Below are 21,873 nucleotides of genomic sequence, written 5' to 3'. Positions count from 1 at the left end.
AATGACCAAGATATTCAATTCAGTGTTCTCGCTGAGGGGTTTTGGCATGGCGGGTCGCCATGCTTCGGCTGGTCACTGCCATGCTCAAAAGATGCCGCCAGGTATTAAGATAACCGTGCAGTGGGAGTACTTTTCGCTCATAGTACTTTTTTTAGGTAAAATTTTTTAAGTACTTCCCGCGAGCTCCCGCACGGTTTGTCCCACCGCCATCCTTCAACCTCTGCCCAGCGAGATCGCTGCAATTAATGGATTTTCCCCCCTGATGGCACGGTCATATTCCAAGATGAAAATGCCAGGCTTCATTGGGCTCAAATTGTAGAAGAGGAGCATGAAACATAGAGTCCAGACCCCATTGAGAATCTTTGGGATGAGCTGGAGGAGGCTTTGGCAGTTGAAATAAGTCTTGTGACATTGCAGAAGTTTATCAAAACAATGCCACAGCACGCGTGCTGTAATCAAAGCTAAACGCCGTCCAACTAAATATTTAGTGTGTGATCTTTTTATACCTCCAAAGTTTGAATTCTGGTCTAAACCACAAGGCTTTATACAGGAGAACGACTGTAGACCTCTTGATTAAGATTCAGTTAGAAAAGACTGAATATTAAAATTCGATGAATTGCGCTTATCTAAGATAATGCACTATTTACATACATTTACATATTTACATTATACATTATACATTTATGATATATAATTTCTGAATTCATGTTCTTTGCTGTATAATGCACAGGAATATTAGGCACGTATTCTCCCTTATTAAGAGCCTTCTAACCCCTTGTTTGCTCAGCACAGTGGAGTCAGATAGCGCCGCTCTGCCTCTCATTGTTCTCCTGCAGCCTGTTTCCTTGGCTCGGCTCAGAGATGCTCACAGAGTATGACAGTCTAATGAGCGGTCTTCTCCACATCCCCCACACTGATGCTCCTTCACATTGATTAGATCTTGTCCTATATTCTGAGCGGGCAAACTGACTCATTCATGGGCAAACAGCTTTGAAGTCATGCTGCTGTATCACTGCAGCAGAAGACCTTTTATATTATTTTAGACATATTAGAAAACTGATCCTTCCAGGTGTTTAGAATACTGATACAAATGTTCTAGCGCGTTCATTTTAATGAGTCAGCAAAATAAAAACATGCATTTTGTAGACAGCACAGACAGGTGGTTGGTTTATATAACAGTCAATACCTAACTCCCAAGATGTTTGGTGTTTGATGAGATAAAAATAAAATGTATTTGTCAAACGAGTATCTTGTAATACTTGTGTGTTGACCTGTGGTTGTTTTCAGTTGCTACAACTGCCCTGTTTTCTCGTAGTTTGTGATGTTTGGTGGGTTCGGAATGCGAGGCTGTTCCAGTGTGAATTTACATATCAGAACTTAGAAAATCCGAGACTTCCGAGGACAACTGGAACGCAGCATTACTTCACCATTCTTAAAGGTACATGATGTTTTTTAGTGTCTCTGCCATCTCCTTGTCTAAATTTAGAGAGGTTATTGCTTTGCTTGAACAGTGGGATTAAACTTGTCTCTAACCAAAGAGATAAGCTAGTGGGACTCACAGGCCAAGTTACTGGACAGATCTTGGCGAAACCACTCGTATAAGATTGCATTATTGATACATTATACTGTGAAATTGAATAATGTAATTGTAAGAGGACTTATATTGGTGATAATAACTGGTTTAGAATCATTTCATTTGTAACTAATAATTTCATGTTTCCCCATCAATATATGCAGGATAATACACTGCAGCTTGTTTGGCGGATTTCCGTTTACAAAACTGGTTATGTAAGGGGATTAATCAACACAATTATTATCTATCTCACAGCATTTAATTGATAAGAGCCGCCTTCAGATGTAACCGCTGAGCAAACCTTTTCAAGTCAATGTTTTGACATAGGGAACAAAAGAGAGAGAAATGCAGTTTTTTTTCTCCACCCGGCATCTGCACATCATGTATACGTTTTTGATTACCTGCCAGATCTCTCACAAACCTTTCATAGTTACAGCCGCAAGACTTATTGTATTATTGATAAATGTACGCTCAACGTTTTTACAGCAAATCTAGAGCAATAGTGAAACAACTCACTAGTTTTCCAAGCACACAAATAGATCACAAAGCCTTAATCTCACATGTTTTCGCATTTCATATTCAGAAAATGTGTGATACAATGAGACAGATGTAAAAAGTTTGGAATGGACAAATACATATCTGCCCTGTACTATTATTAAACCTGAAAGAGGCTTTCCTGTCTGCCTCACACTTGTCTGCAGCATGTGTGTGTCTTTCAATTTCAATCAAACTGCAAACCGCTTCCATTTGGCAAACATCAACCCGGCGCGCAGACTCCCAATGACCTCTGCTTAACCAACCGCCACAGCTCCCCCCAAACATTGCACGGCGAATATGAGGTTATGGAAGGTACGGACGTGCATGAAAGAGAGGAGCGCCATGACGGAGTGACTCAGAGAAGCTTTGTACTCCAACTTCAAACGCATCACGGGAACCACAGGGAATCCAAAGCCTTTTCCCGGCCCACTCCTCCACTTCCGCATTGGTCAAATGAAAAGGCAGAGGCGGGCTTTACCTTGACATCACTGCACTTCTGCATGAAAGAAAAAGGAGTCCTTGACTGGAATGCAAATAGCTCTACATACAAATAGGGATGTCCTAACGCGACAATGTGTACTGCAAATATAGAAATGCATTAACAATGAGCGCGCACTACAGTCCTTTGTTCCTAGAAACTGTGGTCTTTTCCTTGTAGTGAATCCTGAATAAGCAGAGTATGCCGGGTTTGCATGGAGAAACACTTTGCTGTCTTATATATTTAGTTAATTTGATTAAATACCGAGCGTGTAATTTTGTTTGTAAGAATTATAAATAGCCTGTTTGTTCAGCACATTCCGGTTTTTGCAAATATTTAAATGCACAACATCAGCTTTAGAGTCAGCTCCTTTGTACACCTGCGTGTAGTTATCGGCCAGGTTAATTAAGAACCACATGCACAGGTCAGGAGAAATCTGCTCCCATTCGCCAGAATCTCCCTGTGAACAGAAGGATTTAGCTCGATACAGGAACCTATGACACCAACACAAATTACATCTCCCACATAAGGGAATCCATTCAAGATGCCAGCAACATAACTACCAGACCTATAGCAGGACACTACCACATTTGATCCAAAAACAGCTACAATTTTCCCTACTAAACAAAAACATATATTGTTGACTCAGTTGTCTCCAGAGGGAAATACGTCCTCTGTATTTGACCCATCCTTGTGGTCAGGAGCCTTTTGATCTGGAGCCAGGACGAACAGTTAATAGAAGGCGATTACTGTTGTGATTTTGTATTTTAGAAATTGAATGTAATTTGTACAGCAGAAAGGAGAAAGGATGGAGTGAGCTAGCTGCACATATGGGAATAACTGGACAGTTATATCTACATTTCTCTTAAAATGATGTAACTAGGGTGAAATATTTTTTGCAAGCACCACAGACATTGTCTGACCTCATCGCCACCACAGACATTGTCTGACCTCATCGCCACCACAGACATTGTTGATTCATTTCTCCCTGTGACCCTCAGAGGCGACTGTTGTTGTGATTTTGGGCCTTACAAAAATAAAATGATTTGATTTGATTTGATTTGTAAGAACCATGCCACGACGCCTCGATGTACCCAGACACAGGAAGAACATGCAAAGGCCACAAAAAAAGTCCCCGTCCCTGGAATTGGACCCAAGTAAGAGTTTTAGCCATCCATGGAGCTACTTCAATTTTAATCTTCTATAAACTTCTGTTTATGGTCTTTAGTAACTTTAGGTACCCTGCGACGAGCTGGCCCTGTCTAGGGTGTTTCCCGCCTCAGGCCCAAAGTCACTGGGATAGGCTCCAGTCATCTGTGACCCCTAACGGGAACAAGCGGTAATGCATTAATGAGTTGAGGTTGCAGTCATTACCAAGTCCATGTGTGTATCAGAGGAGCACAGCTGTGAACTGTCACCACGCGCTGGAGGAACTCTTAACCGGGCTGAGCTGTTGAATATGGATGTGGTCACTGATGAGGCGGTCAGAGCTTCAGGCTTGAATTCACATTAACAACTCATCGAGGCAATAGACTCTAGTGCAGCATTCTAATATGTGCGGTGGGTAAATGGGAAAAAAAACATGTTTACGACATAATAAAGTTAAATAAACTACAACAGCTAAAATGTACTGTTATTATTAAATATTATTCATATGCTTCACACAGTTCCAATAGTAATCAAACTAACTGCTTATTTTGGCTACACTGAAAAGAATGAATGTGATATATTTCCCAATTACACAGTGGCAATATTAGTTATGCATGCATCAAATATTTACAGTCCACTAATCCTCAGTTCAGTTCAGTTCATTGTTCAGTCTAAAAGGAAGCCACATGCTCACTTTTTAATTACATTTTTTAGGATGATTAGTAAGTCTGTCAATTCATTAACTACTCGGGGCTTTAGAGCTGTTACCGGTCCCAAAATATAACAGTGAGCACCTGTATAACAAACACTGTTAGCCCTGAACACGTGCAATACTGATTTAACCATGTGCAATACCGTCATATTAATGTGCAATACTGAATTAACCATGTGAAATACCGTCATATGTGCAATACTGACTTAGCCATGTGCAATACCGTCATATTCATGTGCAATACTGACTTAACCATGTGCAATACCATCATATTCATGTGCAATACTGAATTAACCATGTGCAATACCGTCATATTCATGTGCAATACTGACTTAACCATGTGCAATACCGTCATATTCATGTGCAATACTGAATTAACCATGTGAAATACCGTCATATTCATGTGCAATACTGACTTAGCCATGTGCAATACCGTCATATTCATGTGCAATACTGACTTAACCATGTGCAATACCATCATATTCATGTGCAATACTGAATTAACCATGTGCAATACCGTCATATTCATGTGCAATACTGACTTAACCATGTGCAATACCGTCATATTCATGTGCAATACTGACTTAACCATGTGCAATACCGTCATATTCATGTGCAATACTGACTTAACTATGTGCAATACCGTCATATTCATGTGCAATACTGACTTAACCATGTGCAATACCGTCATATTCATGTGCAATACTGACTTAACCATGTGCAATACCGTCATATTCATGTGCAATACTGACTTAACCATGTGCAATACCGTCATATTCATGTGCAATACTGACTTAACCATGTGCAATACCGTCATATTCATGTGCAATACTGAATTAACCATGTGCAATACCGTCATATTCATGTGCAATACTGAATTAACCATGTGCAATACCGTCATATTCATGTGCAATACTGAATTAACCATGTGCAATACCGTCATATTCATGTGCATAGAACTGATGTAAATAAGAGTGTTTTATTTTGTTTACTTACTTACTATTAGTATTATTTAGTCTTATGCTAGCTTTACTTTACTTTATTTTATTGTATTTTATTATATTATTATTATCTTTTTCTTTTTATTTCATTTATCTATTTTATTTTATTTTCTTCTCCCTCCATTCCCTATTAAGATATGAGAGGAGTTTTGTGGATAATAGTTTTTTCTTTTGTTCATTAGAGTTCTTCTATTAAGAGTGTTATTTTTAAACTTCCTATAATCTGTCCTTCCCCCTGTATCTACTGCATTGTAACAATAACATTTCCCCGTGTGTGGACAATAAAGGATTATCTTATCTGATCTTATCTTAGTATCAAAACAATGAGCCACAAATATTGATGACAATTATTGAAAATGACAAAATACTAAAAAGCATTTTAAAAGCAGCTTGATTTGTGTTAGTATTTTTTTTATTTGTCATGCATTTTCCCATATTCTCCAAACCTTAAAGGGCAGAAGTGTTGATCAGAAGTCACAAAGTACATTTTTTGTAGGTTGAGAGAAATTAAGTAGTTGACATTGAGGCTGCGCTGAATATAGCCGAGGGGGAATGTGGCCTGACCCCCCGTTCATTACTGCTCAGGGACAGAGGAAGAGGAGTTCCAGACAAGCCCAAAAATACAGAATAGGGACTAATGAGTACTCAGGTTTGCCCGTTTCCCATGGCAACGAGCCAGCTCATCCTCCCTGGCCCGAGAGCGTATCTAATGAATAACACTGCATCTCCATATCTGTGGAATATGGATTACGGGGCAGGGATGGGCTATATATTAAGACGATCATTATCTCAATTTAAAATGCAAAATGTGCAACCTCAAAATGCAGCACAAAATGTCTTATTGTAAAGCTGCTGTCATTATGGTGCGGTACAATTACACCGACGACTGTTATAAGATTATGACCCCATGCAGTACTATGCCAGAGGCTGCAGTGTGGTATATGGAGAGGACAGAGAAACAATGGAAGAAAGCTAATTAGATATGATACAATCAAACTAGAAATTGTGTTATGCAATAGTATGTATTATATATTCAGAAACCTGGTTCAAACTAACTATATACGCATAAGCTAATACATGAGTTGATTGTCTGTGAAGAGCAGTCACGATAAGATCACTATAAGAAGAAACATTTACCTAATTATTGACACCACAGCCAAAAGTGAAAATCCTTAATTTTCTTTTATTCACAAAGGCTGATTGATCACCATTCCTCTAGCATTCGACCAGCTTTATTATGTGACAGCAACAACAAGAATTCAGGGTGATTTTTTTGGAGTGTAGATTGAACAGAAATGAACACATGCTGCTGTAAAATAATCACTATAACTAACTAAAAACATATATTTTTTAAGGTCTTAAAATGATATTGTGATTTAATAATCACATAATAATAATAATATATTATAATAATCAATTAACTAGAATCCACAAAACTTTGGTTTTAACGATAATAGTATAGAAGATGGTGACAAAAAGTAAACTTATGTTTCCCTCTCGCCTCAAAGAGAGTCCTGGATCTGCCTCCTCGTGGGTGGGACCGGGCCTTTCTGTGGGGACTGTTCCTCTGGGAGCTCTGATGCTTGACACACTGGTCACAGCTCAGAGTTTATTAGGTTGATAATAATCGCTGCTCTTAAGGATAATTTGTCTTAGCAGGAACATAATAGAGCAGGAACATAATAGAGATGTTGCTGGTGCAGTCTGAAGGGAACAGACTTCATCTCACCATTATTACATATTGATTTAGTCACTTTATGAGCCTTACTGAGGCTGGTCTCTGACAAATATTGACTGTATGGGAAGTCTTGAATTGGGTGTTTGTTGAGTGTATAGCTGCACTAACTCGACCCTCATAGACATTACGGTCAATGAAGAACTGCAGTTTGTTTAAGAGTGTGTTGGAGCTGTGTAGGACGGGACACTGTGTTCCCAGGGGCCCGTGTATGACTTGAGGGCCAAAGATGCATATGATCATCTGTTCAATGTCCTCAGCATCAACATAGATGTTATATGTCCTGAGAATTATAAACAGATGTCACACAGTTTACAGTGACAGCAGCTGCGGAAAATACCACAGTATGCGATATGTTACTAGTGCATCTGGCTCTGAAAGTTGTATCCTGTAACAATATTGTACTTTTTACAATCATATAATATAGTAACAAACAATATAACCGAATCTACTTGGCATTGACAATAACCTCAAAGCAGTATCCTCTCAGTAAACTATTTTCAGCCAAAGCCAACTGAAACACTTTAGTGCTTGATAAATGGGTAAAAGAACACCAATCATTACAGCAGATATTTGAGGAGGTGTTCAAACATGAGAGGAAAGTGTCTCATGTCTTACACTCCCAAAATGTGCTGCTCCAGTTAAAAGAAAAGGTGTGATATAATGTGATATTTCTGCACTTTTGAAATTAATTTGACAAACATTTCACATGAGATAATTAAACCTCTACTAACACATTAAAATACATTCAAAACATTTGTGTTGGATTTACATAATATTGTTTCAAGATTGTTATCAGGATACTCCATAAGTATTGAGAAATGCATTTTTCATTATGTTCATTGAACTGACAGTCCTTCCCTCTCAAATGAGAGATGTCTAATGACTAAAATATTAGGAGCCATAAGTTCAATGATTAAAACTGTATTTCCTCCCTCTGCTCTCTGTCACTGTCAGCCAATCACAGCCAATCCTTCCTTCTCAACCAATCACTGATCAATACCTTTTGTGCATACACCCCGCCCCTCTCTGTAAATGTCTTTTCTACTTGCAAAAACATCACAGCAAAACAGCAACAGGACTGAAAAGGGGTTAAACCTGGAATCAGAACGCACCTGCAATGAGGCATTGTTGGTATTCACTTGGTTTCCGTTTGGTTAAGTATATTTAGAACATAAATTATTATATATATATTTTTTTAAATCAATAAAAACTAAAAACAGGCATGTACATTGAAGCTGTACATTTGGTATCTATTGTACAAGACTGTGGTTCAAGAAGGAGTGGGTGGATTTCAACTTTATGTAGACCCACCCCCTTTTACTAAAAATACATAAATACTCATAACTAGAGCGTACATAACTTACTGGAGCATATAAAAATACTAGATATAAAAATAATACTGCAAAGCAACCCCCTCCTGTTGTGAGGTATAAATGTCCATCTAACACCACAGTTCAATGAAGAGAGAGACAGAAGTCGGGCTTACTTTCCGCAGCAGGTTGCAGATCCTCTCGATGTTCCTCAGCCTCTCCCTCTGGAATACAGACACATTTACATTTTACTTCTCAGATATTTGCAAAAAAAATAGCAATATTTAATTGAAAATCCAAGTCATTATAAGCGTCTCTCCTTGTTGGTCTTTCTATATTTTGCAGCTTACCTTGTAAAGCGATCTATTGAGTGACACTCTTATTCAAACTACTACTTTGTTTGGATATATAAGGAAAAGTTAACTCTATTTTGGAAAAAAAGGTGTCGACAGTTGATCCATTCAGCAAGGCCAAACCGGCAGGACAAAGGCTGAATAGTCGCCACGTTGAGAGCCAAGTATCAGGTAGAAGAAACTAGTTTAATTTGCATATGACAGGTTAGATTTATAGATTACATATTTCATTAAAACGTAGTGAACATTATTGTGTTTCAGATTTGACTTGACAAACTTTGCCTATTTCCCCTCAGTTTGACCGTTTTGGAGACGTTTATAATGTCACTTCCTGGTTTGACATGAGCAGCAGATGTGACTCATGCTGCTTTCACGTGGTCCTCGGAAACTCAGAAAAATATGTTTTGGAAGAAGATTTCTGGAACTTGGGTCAAAAGCTGCTGCCCGACTTCAATAATGATGTCAACTGCTGTGCGGAGATGGATGATAATCAGCTTGATATTTTAAATCGACTTAAACATTTTGGGCTCTTTGATGTTGACATTTCTACATCCAGGATTTTACTGTTAGTTGTCTTTTTATTTTTTTACCCGTATTTAACCCGGATAAGAAACTCATTGAGATTAAAACGATATTTTGCAAGAGTGTCCTGGCAAAGAGGCAGCAGCAAAAGCACAACAATAACTCACAACATTTCACATTCACAATCAAACAGTCAATCAAATGAGATCATCTCAAATAAAACACTTGCAGATTGAAAGAATTCAACGATTCCAGCTCATTTCATTCAAACTCTCTTTGGAGTTAATTCCAAGACTGCTGCGGCGAATATAGAAGACTTTTAACTCTGAGCGTGCTGGACACTGAGCAGGAGCAGGTCCTGAGAGTGCAGGAAGTAGCTGCTGCTGCTCCTCAATTCGATGAGCTGCAGGAGATAAGGAGGTTCAACCCAAGAATAGATTTATAAATTAAAAGATACTAGTGTTTCAATCTGCGATGGGCCAAGGAGGGCCAACCCACCCAGGCATTCAGAACGCAGTGATGAGTCAGAGACTTCAAGTTTGTTATAAAACCAGGAAAAACAGTGTCCAAAGCAAAGTATCAGTGGAAGTAAACATATATATCACATCACCAAAACCAACACTAGACACACAAATGGCAGTAGGGCTTCAAATGACAAACATGATTTTATACTAAAATAAAAACTTACTTTTAGTTCTAGTGAGATTTAGAAAGACAAAAAAATCATCAATTAAAACACCAAGGTATTAGCATTCATTTACCAGTTCAATTGAGTGACCTTCCTTTGTGGTAATTTTGAGTTAGTTTTTTTAGTTTAGCATTGCTTCTTGGAAACACCGTGTATTTGGTCTTGTCTGAGTTTAAAACTAGTTTCAGATTCTATAAGGTGCTCTGCAGTTTATTAAAAAGCATCTTGGAGCTTGGATGAAGCAAGTTCAGTTGAAGGTGCTGAGGTGTACAAGACTGTATCATCAGCATACAGGCGCAAGTTTGTATCTGTGTTTGTATCAAGGTACAGAGCAGATAGATAATAAAAAGAAGCGGCCCAAGAATTGAGCCTTGTGGGCTCCTGAGGAAACAAAAAAATATAGAGATTTTTGGTTCTGAAATGTTACACACTGTGTCTTGTCAGACAGGCATTTTGCAAAGCAGCCGACAGTGTGATGTTAGAGCCCAATGCTGTGCACTCTTTGTTGGTTTGGTCTACAGTGTTGAAGACTTTTGAGAGGTCAATGAAGAGGGCAGTACAATGATGCTTTTCATCTAGTGATTCTGATGTATCATCTACTATTTTAAGAGGTGTCTTTGTGGTGCTATGTTTCTTTCTGAAACCCGATTGTGAGGAGCTTAGAATATTATATGAAGTTGTTAAAGGACAAAGGACAAGGAGACAAGGAGATTGCATTTCAAATTTTAATGATTTACTGGAAGCGACATTTATTTGAACGCTCTGTAGAATCAAACGATGATGATGCAAAATGATGCAAAATGCTAATTTAAACATGAAAGCATCTCTGTCTTGTCTGTTGTATTACTTGTGTTTTCATTATCCTTGAAACTTGAGCTGAATGAATTATTTTCATTAAGGGACTTTATTATCTTCCAAAACTTTGAGGGATTGTTCAGATTCTCTGTAATATTTTTAAGGAAATACTCAGATTTAACTTTCCAAATCGATAGTGCAGGTATGACATAATTTTCTGAAAGCTTTTGCCCATGTTACATTCCTTTCATGTAGCTGGTATTAGCCGCATGTTTATCAAGAACTTCCATTTTGGAAATAATTCTATCCAGTTTCAACATCATCAACTTGGATCATCCTATGCCAATAAGTTCATATACATCATGACAAAAAGCTTGTTCTGAAAATTGCTTGACATTGCGTTTGTTACTGTATGTAGGTTGGTTTCTGGTATTTTGGTATTTCTTGAAGGAGCAATCACAATTCTCACTTATATCACTTGCAAACACAGCAGCAGTAGAATGGTTTAAGGGAGAATTTCTAAGAATCTAATTGTTTAGAGAGGATTTCTCTGGAGATTTGTGGTTTGGCCGAGTAGGATTATTTACAATTTGGGTCACAGTAAGATTTAAAATAATCAACGACTTTCATAATAACGACTTGCAACCAATTTGAATTTAGATCCCCAATTATTACAATTTAATTGTGATCTAAATAAGACAACGCTATCAGCAGACTTTTGCTTTAGGTGCTTCTAAATTTATAAACTAATGTCTCTGTGAATATGTGTGAGATTGTCATAAAACTCATCATTATTATAATCATTATACTGTGCATGTGGCCCAGTGACAGCTGTGTTTGTTGCTATGCACTAAATAGCAAGGTAAGCTTTTTGGGGGGCAACCTACTGTAGGCTACAATGTTTTTAACATAATTTCAACCAAATGTTCTCATGACATTTATTTTTTAAATAGTCTTGTTTTAGTCCTTCCTTAGTCCTGCTTTATAGTTTATCCATGTTTTTTTCTGGTAGATATGGTTTGTTTAGTCTTGATTTCTGTTGTTGAATTGAGTCACTGTGAGTTGTTTGTGGATCTAATTTAATTGGAGACCCTCTGCCCTATAGCAGGGTGGCTCTATAGGTTAGAGCAATATATTTGTGCAAAAAGACCTGACGCTACTGTTTAATTAAGATGAAATGTTAGCTAGCTAAAGTAAAAGTAGGATGTGTTCCAAATTATGTTTTACAACTTTTATCAACTTTTCTTCACAAACTGAAACGGATGTAAAACTATGATAAATATTGGGCACACACAGGGACTTTCCCACCAAACTAAGTACAGTTAGCGAAATATGCACTATAAATATTTGCCCATTGTACATGATTTAGGCTTATGAAAACAGACTATTGATCAAAATTCCCCACGAAGCAGCGAGACACAGAAGTTAAAAGAACATCAGCTCAACAACATCAACTACACAAAGTTTTAACCACCTCAGCTCTGCTCCATGCGTTGTTAGTGAAGTGTGATATAAATGTATGAGTGCCTGTGATGTGCGCGCGTGAAAGGTCTAAATCAGCAGTTGTTACAGTGCTGACGCCACCATCCAGCGTCCACCAAACCTTTTAACTTAGTCATGTTTTATTCACTCATTTCTCTGAAGGAGCGTGGAGTGGACTGGTTTCATGCTCTGGGTTCTTACACAACAGATCGATTTAAGAGAAATGAATTTGCCCAATTCTGTTTCAACTCATTACAGTTCATTAAATTAGGCCGACAACAACAGCAGAGCCATAAATATAAACTCCACTAAAGAAGAGCGGCATGTCACAATTACAATAAGATACATTTCAATTTATGATATGAGTGTGAACGTGTTCTTAAAGTTTTGCAGTCTACAAAGTTGCACAGTCCAAAGATTAAAATCAAATTAACTTGTGAAAAAATGTGGAAGTGATTATACTGTATTATAGATGTCACACTATAATTGTAAGTATTAAAGGTTGGGTCAAGTTAAACCTTAAAGGAATAATAGAGGATTTTTTGCCAATTTGAGAACTCAAGCGACTCAAACGATTAAAAATGCAGATTTCTGTCTCTTCTGAGCTCGAACACAGTCTTTCTCTGTCGTCATTTTTGTACTGTTCACTGAAGGAACTCACTTAAAACACACACCGGCATATGAACCATGCATGTGCAGCCAGGGAAACGTGCTGCTATCCTGGGAACGACACTGCAGGTGTGCAATAGGACGCAGGGAATGATTGACATGTGGAAGAACTACTCGACTGTCCATGCCACGAGGAAATGAGACTCAGATTGCTCGCCAAAAATCCTCTATTATTCCTTTAACTGTAATGTGCCTTCACACTTCGGTTTGATTTCATAAAGGTTGTCAGACTTTAAAAAAATAAAACATTCTTATGTGGTAACGTATAGATCTATTATGGTTGGCTAATGCAGCTACACCCTCAAACCACAGAGTCTCCCATGCTAATAATAAGATTAACTGCTGATGAATGTACTCCAGTGAGTGAGTTTTTCAATCAAATCAATGGGGGGTTTCAGGTGTGGTCAGACATCAGCACACATCACTGACCCTGCACCAATAATCCATACACAATCTGCTCAATCTGATCATGATGCCTCTTTTGGGTGAGAATATTCATAACTTTGCAGCATGGTTTGTTTTGATACTAAGGAATGGGCTTGATACTTGACACCAAATTAAATAAAAACAAAAATTGCTCAGTTTTTTGGGGGGGAAAATAAAATGTAATTAAAAAAAAAGAAAAAAAAGAAAGTACTTTCTTCCTTTCCATGTTTTCACGAAAGGTCAAATATTGTAATGTTATTAGTATCAATACGTGCACAAATGAGTATCTAGTTTCAATACTAATTTTAGAAACAATTGGTATCAGATTTTTGACACTGCAGCACACGTATATTATTTTAACCTTTAAGATACATGGGTAAATGTGTATATACAGTAGTACAGTAGAACAACACTGATATCCAACACTTTATGACCTGATCCTCCATATTTCACCTCCATCCCTGTAGATCTTGGTTAACATAAGGTTAAAGTAAATGCATCCCCCACCGTGTCAGCGTGAGAGAGTGAATACCTCACACTCCCCTTCACAGTCTCCTCATTAGCAGACAATTAGGCTGATGGCTCTTTGAAGCCCTCCTCGGCCTGATCCACTTGACAGGCATTACAAGAGGATAGGAGCTTTGCCCTGCCCTTCACCAGGAAACCCAGGCCAATTAAGAGCAAACTCCACGTCAACCAGAACATTCCGCCGTATGTTGTGTGTCCAGATGTTGTTGTCGTGCAGCAAAGTGTGCCTAAACGCTGTGAAGTACATGCCCTTGTGGAGAGCGACAGTGAGTGACGGAGGCAGGCGTGCAGTAGTGGGAGATGGAGTGATACGAGCAGAGATTTAAGTGGCATGAAGAGACTACTCAAGCAGTCAAAGTTCATTAGATTAGCGCAACCCAGCGCATCAATATTCATCACATCTGCATTTTTTAAATAGGGGTTTAATATGTCTAATGCGTTCTGATCGGGGATACTGGTGTTAACCTCTAAATATTGAAATGCTTTTTTTTTTAAATGACCACTTGAACTTTTTGAAAGCTTTTTGACCAGTCTGTTTGAAAAAAGTAACCTTTTCAATTCAAACTTGTAAAGTTTAAACTTGTCAATGTTTTAGAAAGATCTTGAGTTTTATCAGAACCACAAAACACAAACAAGTGTAGGGTTAGTGTTAAGATGAGTCTATTATTAAAAAACAATTATCATTGTGGCATCGAAATCAGTATATAACCTATAATTTAGTCTCGAAAAGGAGTTTAAAATGTAAATCAAGTCATTTGATTACAAAAACCTTGTATCATTATTTTATTGTCTCGATGATTAGTTTAATTTACATATTTAATACAAAATGTGGAAATTTGTGGAGTGCGGACTTTCCGCGCTGAGCTGTGGAGAGAGTTGTGTATTTTAAACTTACGAGTGTGACTGGGAAGCAGAGTTTTGTTGTGTGCACCGAGGATCGCTTCGCTTTTACGAAACAGAATGTCGATGATGATGGGCGAAGACACAGAGGCTTAAGTGAACGGCACACGGAGCTAGTGCTGCAAAATGACTTGTCCACAACAGCTGCAGTTACAGCTCAAAACAACACAAGGTAAACCAACACTGGCCTCACGTAACAACGTTATAAAAATAAGTTTATTATTTTAAGTGATTAAACACAAATTAATTCATAGCTACTGTAACTGTATATAAACACAGTCCGTTATTTTGTCTTTTATATATATTCTAACAGAACAGTTGGGACTGGTGAAGTGAAATGTTGCCGTTTTGGGGACAAACTTATGTGAAATTAAAAATAAAATGAGTTTTTCAAGCAGAAACTCATTATTTGTTATTTGTTTATTACTATAAACAATAAGGTTTATTTAAAAAAAAAATATTGAATATGCTATTAGAAATGTTTTACAGTATGTAAAAAAGATAATCGATTACTCGATTAAATTAAGAAAATATCTCGATTACTAAAATCGATAGCTGCAGCCCAAGGTGAGACATGAACTGCTCGAGCACAATGCCATTCAGAACAAAACCTGGAATGGATGGTAACTAAACCGGGTCTAGAACAGGCCTAAACCAAGTCTGCATCAGGACAAAACCAGGATCCGATCAGGACCCTCAGGACAAGTGTGAACACATCCATAAAGAGTCATTGAGGCGGTGATAATAGCATGTTATCCCGGCTCAGACAGACTCCAGTGTTACAGATGTTATTACTATAGGACACATTATGGACATGCATGAGTGTTCTGCTGGGGGGCGGTGTTCACACACACATTTGCATTATTTGTGCTCACCTACACTTCTTTATGTAACATTTACACTGGAAATACTTCATTCCAATTAGACGCACTATAGAAACCACACCAGCACATTCTCCAATACAATGATAAACCCAGAGCCCAGAAGGCGTAAAGTCTGTTTCCTAATGAGCCTTTGTATTCACACCAAAAGAAACGCTGGATATTACACACTACACTTGGTTTGTACGCATGGGTGGACTTCTCTACATAACATCTATCAACAACAACAATCAGGGGTCTTCCTTATATTAATGAGTGAAGAATGTTTATTGCCTTTCCATGTTCCCAAAAGCAAAATTCTGTACATAAAAAAGATGCACAATTGTATGCACAACTTACACACCACTCACTTACACAACACGTTAATGGGGCATACGAGTGAAATGTAACTGTAGGGGGCGAGTCATCATTTGTATACATTATCTTTTCCATAGTTCACAGGGCCATCAAAATCTATTGTGGGAAAATTAAGTAATGGTTAAAAAGATGATCCCACCTGTTCTTTATTATAAATTATTGCATGAAATGTTCTTAAATATTCGCTTCAGGCATTAACATGAAAAATATTAAATGAGATGAAATGTCTCATTTTCAAAGGGGTCCATTAATGTTTCATTCAGGACGCTTAATTTCATTTTTAAAAGTCACATTAAGAATGGGGCTCTATTAGACAGACTGAAAAGAAGATTTAACTTTAAAAAAATCAGTTTCAATGATTGTGAACAAATGAAAACACTGTGTGAGGCCTTTTTCAGAAAACTACTGTGAATATGTATTACAGTAAAACAAAAGCACCATAATAATGTTATCTGTCAATACCATCTTTTTAACGCACTATATTGTGTACACTAGAACATATACATTCAATAAATAGACCAAAAGGAATCACCCATGGTAACATTTTGAAAGGTCCTGCTCCAGTTCCTCTATATCCCGGGCAATCCTGGAGTTTAGTTCCACTCTCTGAGATTCATGATCCATTTCCTCTGCTCCCACTGTTCAGGGCAGCGCAGCAGACACTGAGAGAACACACACGAGTCAATCTTATCTGCTGTGAACCTAGTTCTAGGCCAGGAATATTTGTTTCCTCATGTTGATAGATCTCAATTTTAGATTCAATTTTATTTGTTGTGTTAAAAAGCACATGAAATTTGCTTTGTTCTTCCAAAGTCTGAATTCTGCTACAAACCCTGTGTTTCTGACAGAGAACTGGCTGTAGACCGTTCGATTAAAAAGACCAAAGCATATAAATTATTGCAGATCAAAAATGACTGAAACTCCACCTTGATTAAATTTGAATAATTACTCAGCTCTAACAAGGTCTCAATATAATTTATAAGATGTCAGGCTGTTTAACACATTATAGAAATCATACAACATTGCATCTGATCCAAATTAAACTAAACTATGGCATTTTTAGTAACAGGAAACCTTTTTTGCACAACACTAAATCATTTTGAATCATCTTCACAATAGCAGACAGCTAAGAGAATATTTGTGTGGCAGAATGAACCTTGTCTGACTCAATCTAAGTCAGTCTAAATCAGGGTGTCACAACATGAGAGAGAGGCAACAGAGACGACTCACTGGTGTCACGACAGAAGGACTGAGACACTGTATGTTGTGATTGTGTGACGAAAAGAGTTTTTAGAGCTAAAACACTGCATGGACTCTGGACGACACTGTTACAAGCAGACATATAAACTACAGTAATATTATGCTACACAAAGTCATCTAGAAACTGTGCTTCTGTGAACCCAAACTGGTCCAAAACACACTGGTCAGATTGTTTTACTATACAATTGTTTAGTCCATGCAGTCTGTAGTCTGTCTTTAGGCTGCTTTTCTTCTGTCTATTTTTATTTAGTAGTTGATAAAACATGCAGACAACTACAACGTAAATAGTATGTCAAAGTTGTTGTTCAGTGTTTTTTTCACCAGGAAAGTTACAGCTTAGACCTTTAAATAAATTGTACAAGACAATATTGATATTAAAACAGGATTGTTACAAAATTGTTCTAAATCCTGTCTAAATTTAAATACTTCAAACATGCATCCATCTTGTGAACGTGCTCTCCCCTCCACTGATCTGACCTGTAACTTGCATCAACTGGTTGTCTCCATAGAGATACAAATTTCCAATGAGAAACTACAGAACATTCCAGACAATAACTGTCCATACTGACTTATGTAGAACACTTTTAACGTGAGGACCTTTTAAAACAACAAAAATAAATAGAAAATCTGCAATGGCTGAAGCCATTGCTGGAGTCTCTCTCTCTCTCTCTCTCTCTCTCTCTCTCTCTCTCTCTCTCTCTCTCTCTCTCTCTCTCTCACTTGACTGGCTCTGTCCCAAAATTCTAAAGAATAAATTCTAAAGAATAAAGCCTAAAGAACCCCAATTCCCAAATTCATTTAAATGGGGAAAACTAATACTTTTGAAAATTTGACAATTCTGCAAAAAGTACAAGTTGTTCAAATGTCAAAAGTAATAGCACAAGTACTACTGCGAAAGCGATCGTAATGCGGTATAACATGTTGAAATCGGTTGAAGCGTTAAGGAGTTGAAACTGGCTCAATGGAAAATCATGGAAAATACAATAAAAAATACGTGAAATACAAGAACATATAGTGCCTGCGTGACATCTCGCAGACACTCAAATATACAATATCTATACATTCCAGCACATTTCAGACCATCCCTCGTATCTTCTTATTCCAGGCAATTTTCTCCAGTCGATTTTCCACCGCTCTTAAGTCAAAGTCACCTCCAAACTTCCATGCATTATTAAGAGCAGCTGAGAGGAGCCTAAAGGCCCAACGGACGAAAGGTTTACAGGAACTCCCTAAACTCACGGGGAGATTCTCCAGATATATTAAATTAAAATACAAACGTGCCTTGAAATCCAGTTGTTTTACAATCACAACTGTATATACTTCAGTGTTCAATTTACATGCAAGTACTCTGAACTGAAAATGATAAAATAAACAAGAGTCAAAAGAATTATTAGGATAATCTTATGTTCACTTCACACGACACTGAATTCAGGCTAATCCGCTTTACCAGCCTGTGAATGTGCATTGTAGAAATACAGTATTGCATCCTCAGCATTGGAAAAATAAATGACACATAAACGGACTGTGTGGTTCTAAAACTGCAGCATAGGGACCAATAGAAACTTAATCCTGCAAAAACGTAATTGTTTATTGTTTTGTAATTAAGCTTTCACTAAACATTTAAATCTACTTAGGATAGAGCAGAGCGATTAATCTAAGTTAAGATGAATTCATTCATTTCAAATTGATGGTGGAAATGATCATTTGAAATGAAATTGTCTCTGATAATTTGAAGTGGCTATGGACTTGTTTTTTAATCAACAGCCAATCATCTGTCAGTGAAAGCCTGTAGTTTATGTGGATAATATGTAGATATTATTATTGTTTTCGTGTGAAATGGCACTGATTAAAGTTAATGTGTGCATGAAATTAATAAAAAGCTATTTTTGCATGTTAAAACTCCACTTGTAACCAGGTACAAAAGCTCTGAGGTGAAAACATGCAGTAAATGGATTGGACAGAGGAGACGTACCGCGTGGAGAGGGTTTCCCTGATCGATGGGGACCTTGAAGTCGGCCTGAAGCTCATCAAAGGCTGTGATCTGAAAAAAAACACAGGAAATAAACATTAGTGTTGCAATTAGAATGTGATTAAATATAAATAAATGTGACTAAACTGCACCAGTGAACATAGATGCAGTAACACTGGACTGATTTTAAGGGAGCTGTCCATGGTACCAAAGGTGCAAATAACCAACTACTATGGCTGCATGATTACAGGACAATACTTACAATTTAAAACTAAATTATTTGAAACAATTTAGCATTTGCTCTCATAGTTAAAGGTGCAGTCTGACAGACTGTGGTCCACCACCTGTTTAGCTTCTTTGAAATATTATTGCTTTGTCTGGAATGTTCCAGAGTGAATTTATTGCTAAAAAAAACCTTGCGAAAGATGCATCCTTACTGTGAGCGGGCTTGCCTCACCACAGATATGACTTATAATGTGCTTGTTTATTGCCATATTGTGGAACATTCCAGGCAAAGTAGTAACATCTCCATGAAAAAAAGCAGGTAGCGTTATAGAAGAAGCACAGTTATCATCATACATTATTATTAGTGTCTTAAAATCCACTGTAGACTTGACAAATGACTTTGTGTTGGTTCTAAGGGTCAGAACAAGCACATAAATCATTCGGAGCATAATTTAATTGATAGATTTTCGATGACACCCTTTTTGTAATTGATTGGAGCACTATCTCAAATCATGATTAATGGATTTGATTAGTGGCCCAGCCCAAATACCGGCACTCTTGGACAGAGAGGGGCAGATATTGATTTTTAGAGCCAATACAGATATCCAGCATTTATCTTGCTGCTGTGGTCAATAACTAATATTTGCCAATGATGATATGATTTTAAATCTATATCAATGCCCACTAAGGTGTTTTAAGTTATGGTAAATGTCCTTACTAGATCTTTTGCCTCTTCAGAAAGACAAATCTGATCAATTGAGACAAACTAGGAATGACACATGGACATACAGAGACCGGGAAGTATAGAAAACAATTTAGATGAAGATACCAATAAACCCTCTGATATCACCAATACTGATTGTGGAACCGATGTATATTTCCCATTCGTCTCTACTCTTGGATTCACTATATTTGATTATACTGTTTTGAGGATTTCACATTTTCATGTCACACCTGATAATAAAGCAGAAATCATTATTAGGCAGAGTCCTACTTTTGAGCACTTCCAAGTGAGTCATGCTGATGTGTCTAATTGTGCGCTCACATCTGAATCCGAACAGACTGGATTGGTATCGTCTGAGTCTCCCACCCACTGCTGTACTGCGGGGTCACTTCCAGCCACAAATGCATCGAACATGGGGCAACAAACAACAGAAGGACACAAAACTGGGGAAATGACATTACAGCTATATGATAAACAACTGCAAAATGATTCTGCAACTACAAAAAATAAAATTGGCATAATACAAATGCAGAATAATGTATTAGGTACAGTGTGATGTATGACTCACAGGTTTGGGAATAAATGGTATGCGTATTAGCAGTAAGAGAAACTTAAGTATTTTGAAATTAATTTAAATTAAACTAAAATTAGGAATTTTCTTGGCAAAGGGCAAATGTGGTTTTCAAAAGTAATTATGTCCATTACGCCTTTGCATTGCACATTATAAGCTTGATAAGCCTAGTATTCATTATTAATTCAGCCCATATTCAGTGGTAGAAAGTTTATTCTGTAGCCACAGCTGCCCTGGAGTAGACTGACTCCAGGCTGCTAATCTGCACCATCTGCCCCTCAAATCACCAAATATCCAGCACCTTTTTCTCTTAAAATCCAGCCTGCGGATTGTTTCTTCATTTATCTCTGAAGTCAACCATCTGATAAAAGGGAACTATCAAGCTCCTGTCGTAGAAAAGGACTTAAGGGTAGTCATCTGGACGCTGTTTTGAAAATCAAAATGACTTTCATCTGAATTGTCACTCTGACCTTTTCTAAAATGGAAAACTCAAATGAGAGATTACAGCGACCTATCAAGCTCCTGGGCATGTGAAACATAAAAAGAAAGCTATAACTAATTTATTTTCAGTCAGTCCATATTCCCTAGCAGAGCAACTTCAACTGAAGCCAAAGTATGTCACTATACTGCCTTTAACATACGTATGCCCATCAAAGGGTTGTCAAAAGTATCAACAATCAGATACTAATCAATACTGAACGTAGCATCAAAACTAAATACTCATTTGAAATAGCATCAATACTTTACAAGATAAAATGTTACCTATTTACCAATTTTAAAATGTTTTTTTCAGAACTAGTATAAGACCACAATGTTCTATTACTTCTATTACCGTTCTATTACTAAGTGCTATTATTTTGTGTTGAAAATATCAGTGTATTGTCCAAAACCTTAAAATAGGATAGCTACGAAGATTAAATGATGAAGGTTTTGAGACATCCAGACATGTAATTATAATGAAAGAAGTTGGACTTACTTTGCTTTAAACCCTCCTGGGAGCGAAACTGTTGGCTGTTTAAATCACA

The 21,873-nt window shown here is 37.4% G+C and overlaps 1 protein-coding gene across 3 annotated transcripts in view; it reads right to left on the bottom strand.

Annotated features, from left to right (window-relative positions):
- The window catches only part of cnih3 (cornichon family AMPA receptor auxiliary protein 3), a 62,119-nt gene that overhangs the window by 21,516 nt on the left and 18,730 nt on the right, over nt 1–21,873 (bottom strand). For all 3 annotated transcript variants that reach the window (XM_072440511.1, XM_072440506.1, XM_072440498.1), the window contains exons 2-3: nt 19,332–19,400; nt 8,675–8,722 (exon numbers count right to left, since the gene is read on the bottom strand). In XM_072440511.1, the coding sequence (XP_072296612.1) occupies nt 8,675–8,722; nt 19,332–19,400 (117 nt within the window). The remainder of the gene's footprint in view (nt 1–8,674; nt 8,723–19,331; nt 19,401–21,873) is intronic.

Source organism: Eucyclogobius newberryi, unplaced genomic scaffold (genome assembly GCF_026437365.1).
Source record: "Eucyclogobius newberryi isolate DKJ021-1_F unplaced genomic scaffold, fEucNew1.0.hap1 SCAF_1, whole genome shotgun sequence".
Lineage (NCBI taxonomy): Eukaryota > Metazoa > Chordata > Actinopteri > Gobiiformes > Gobiidae > Eucyclogobius > Eucyclogobius newberryi.
The sequence above is the reverse complement of the archived record's forward strand: the minus strand, read 5'-3'. Positions and strand labels throughout refer to the sequence as shown.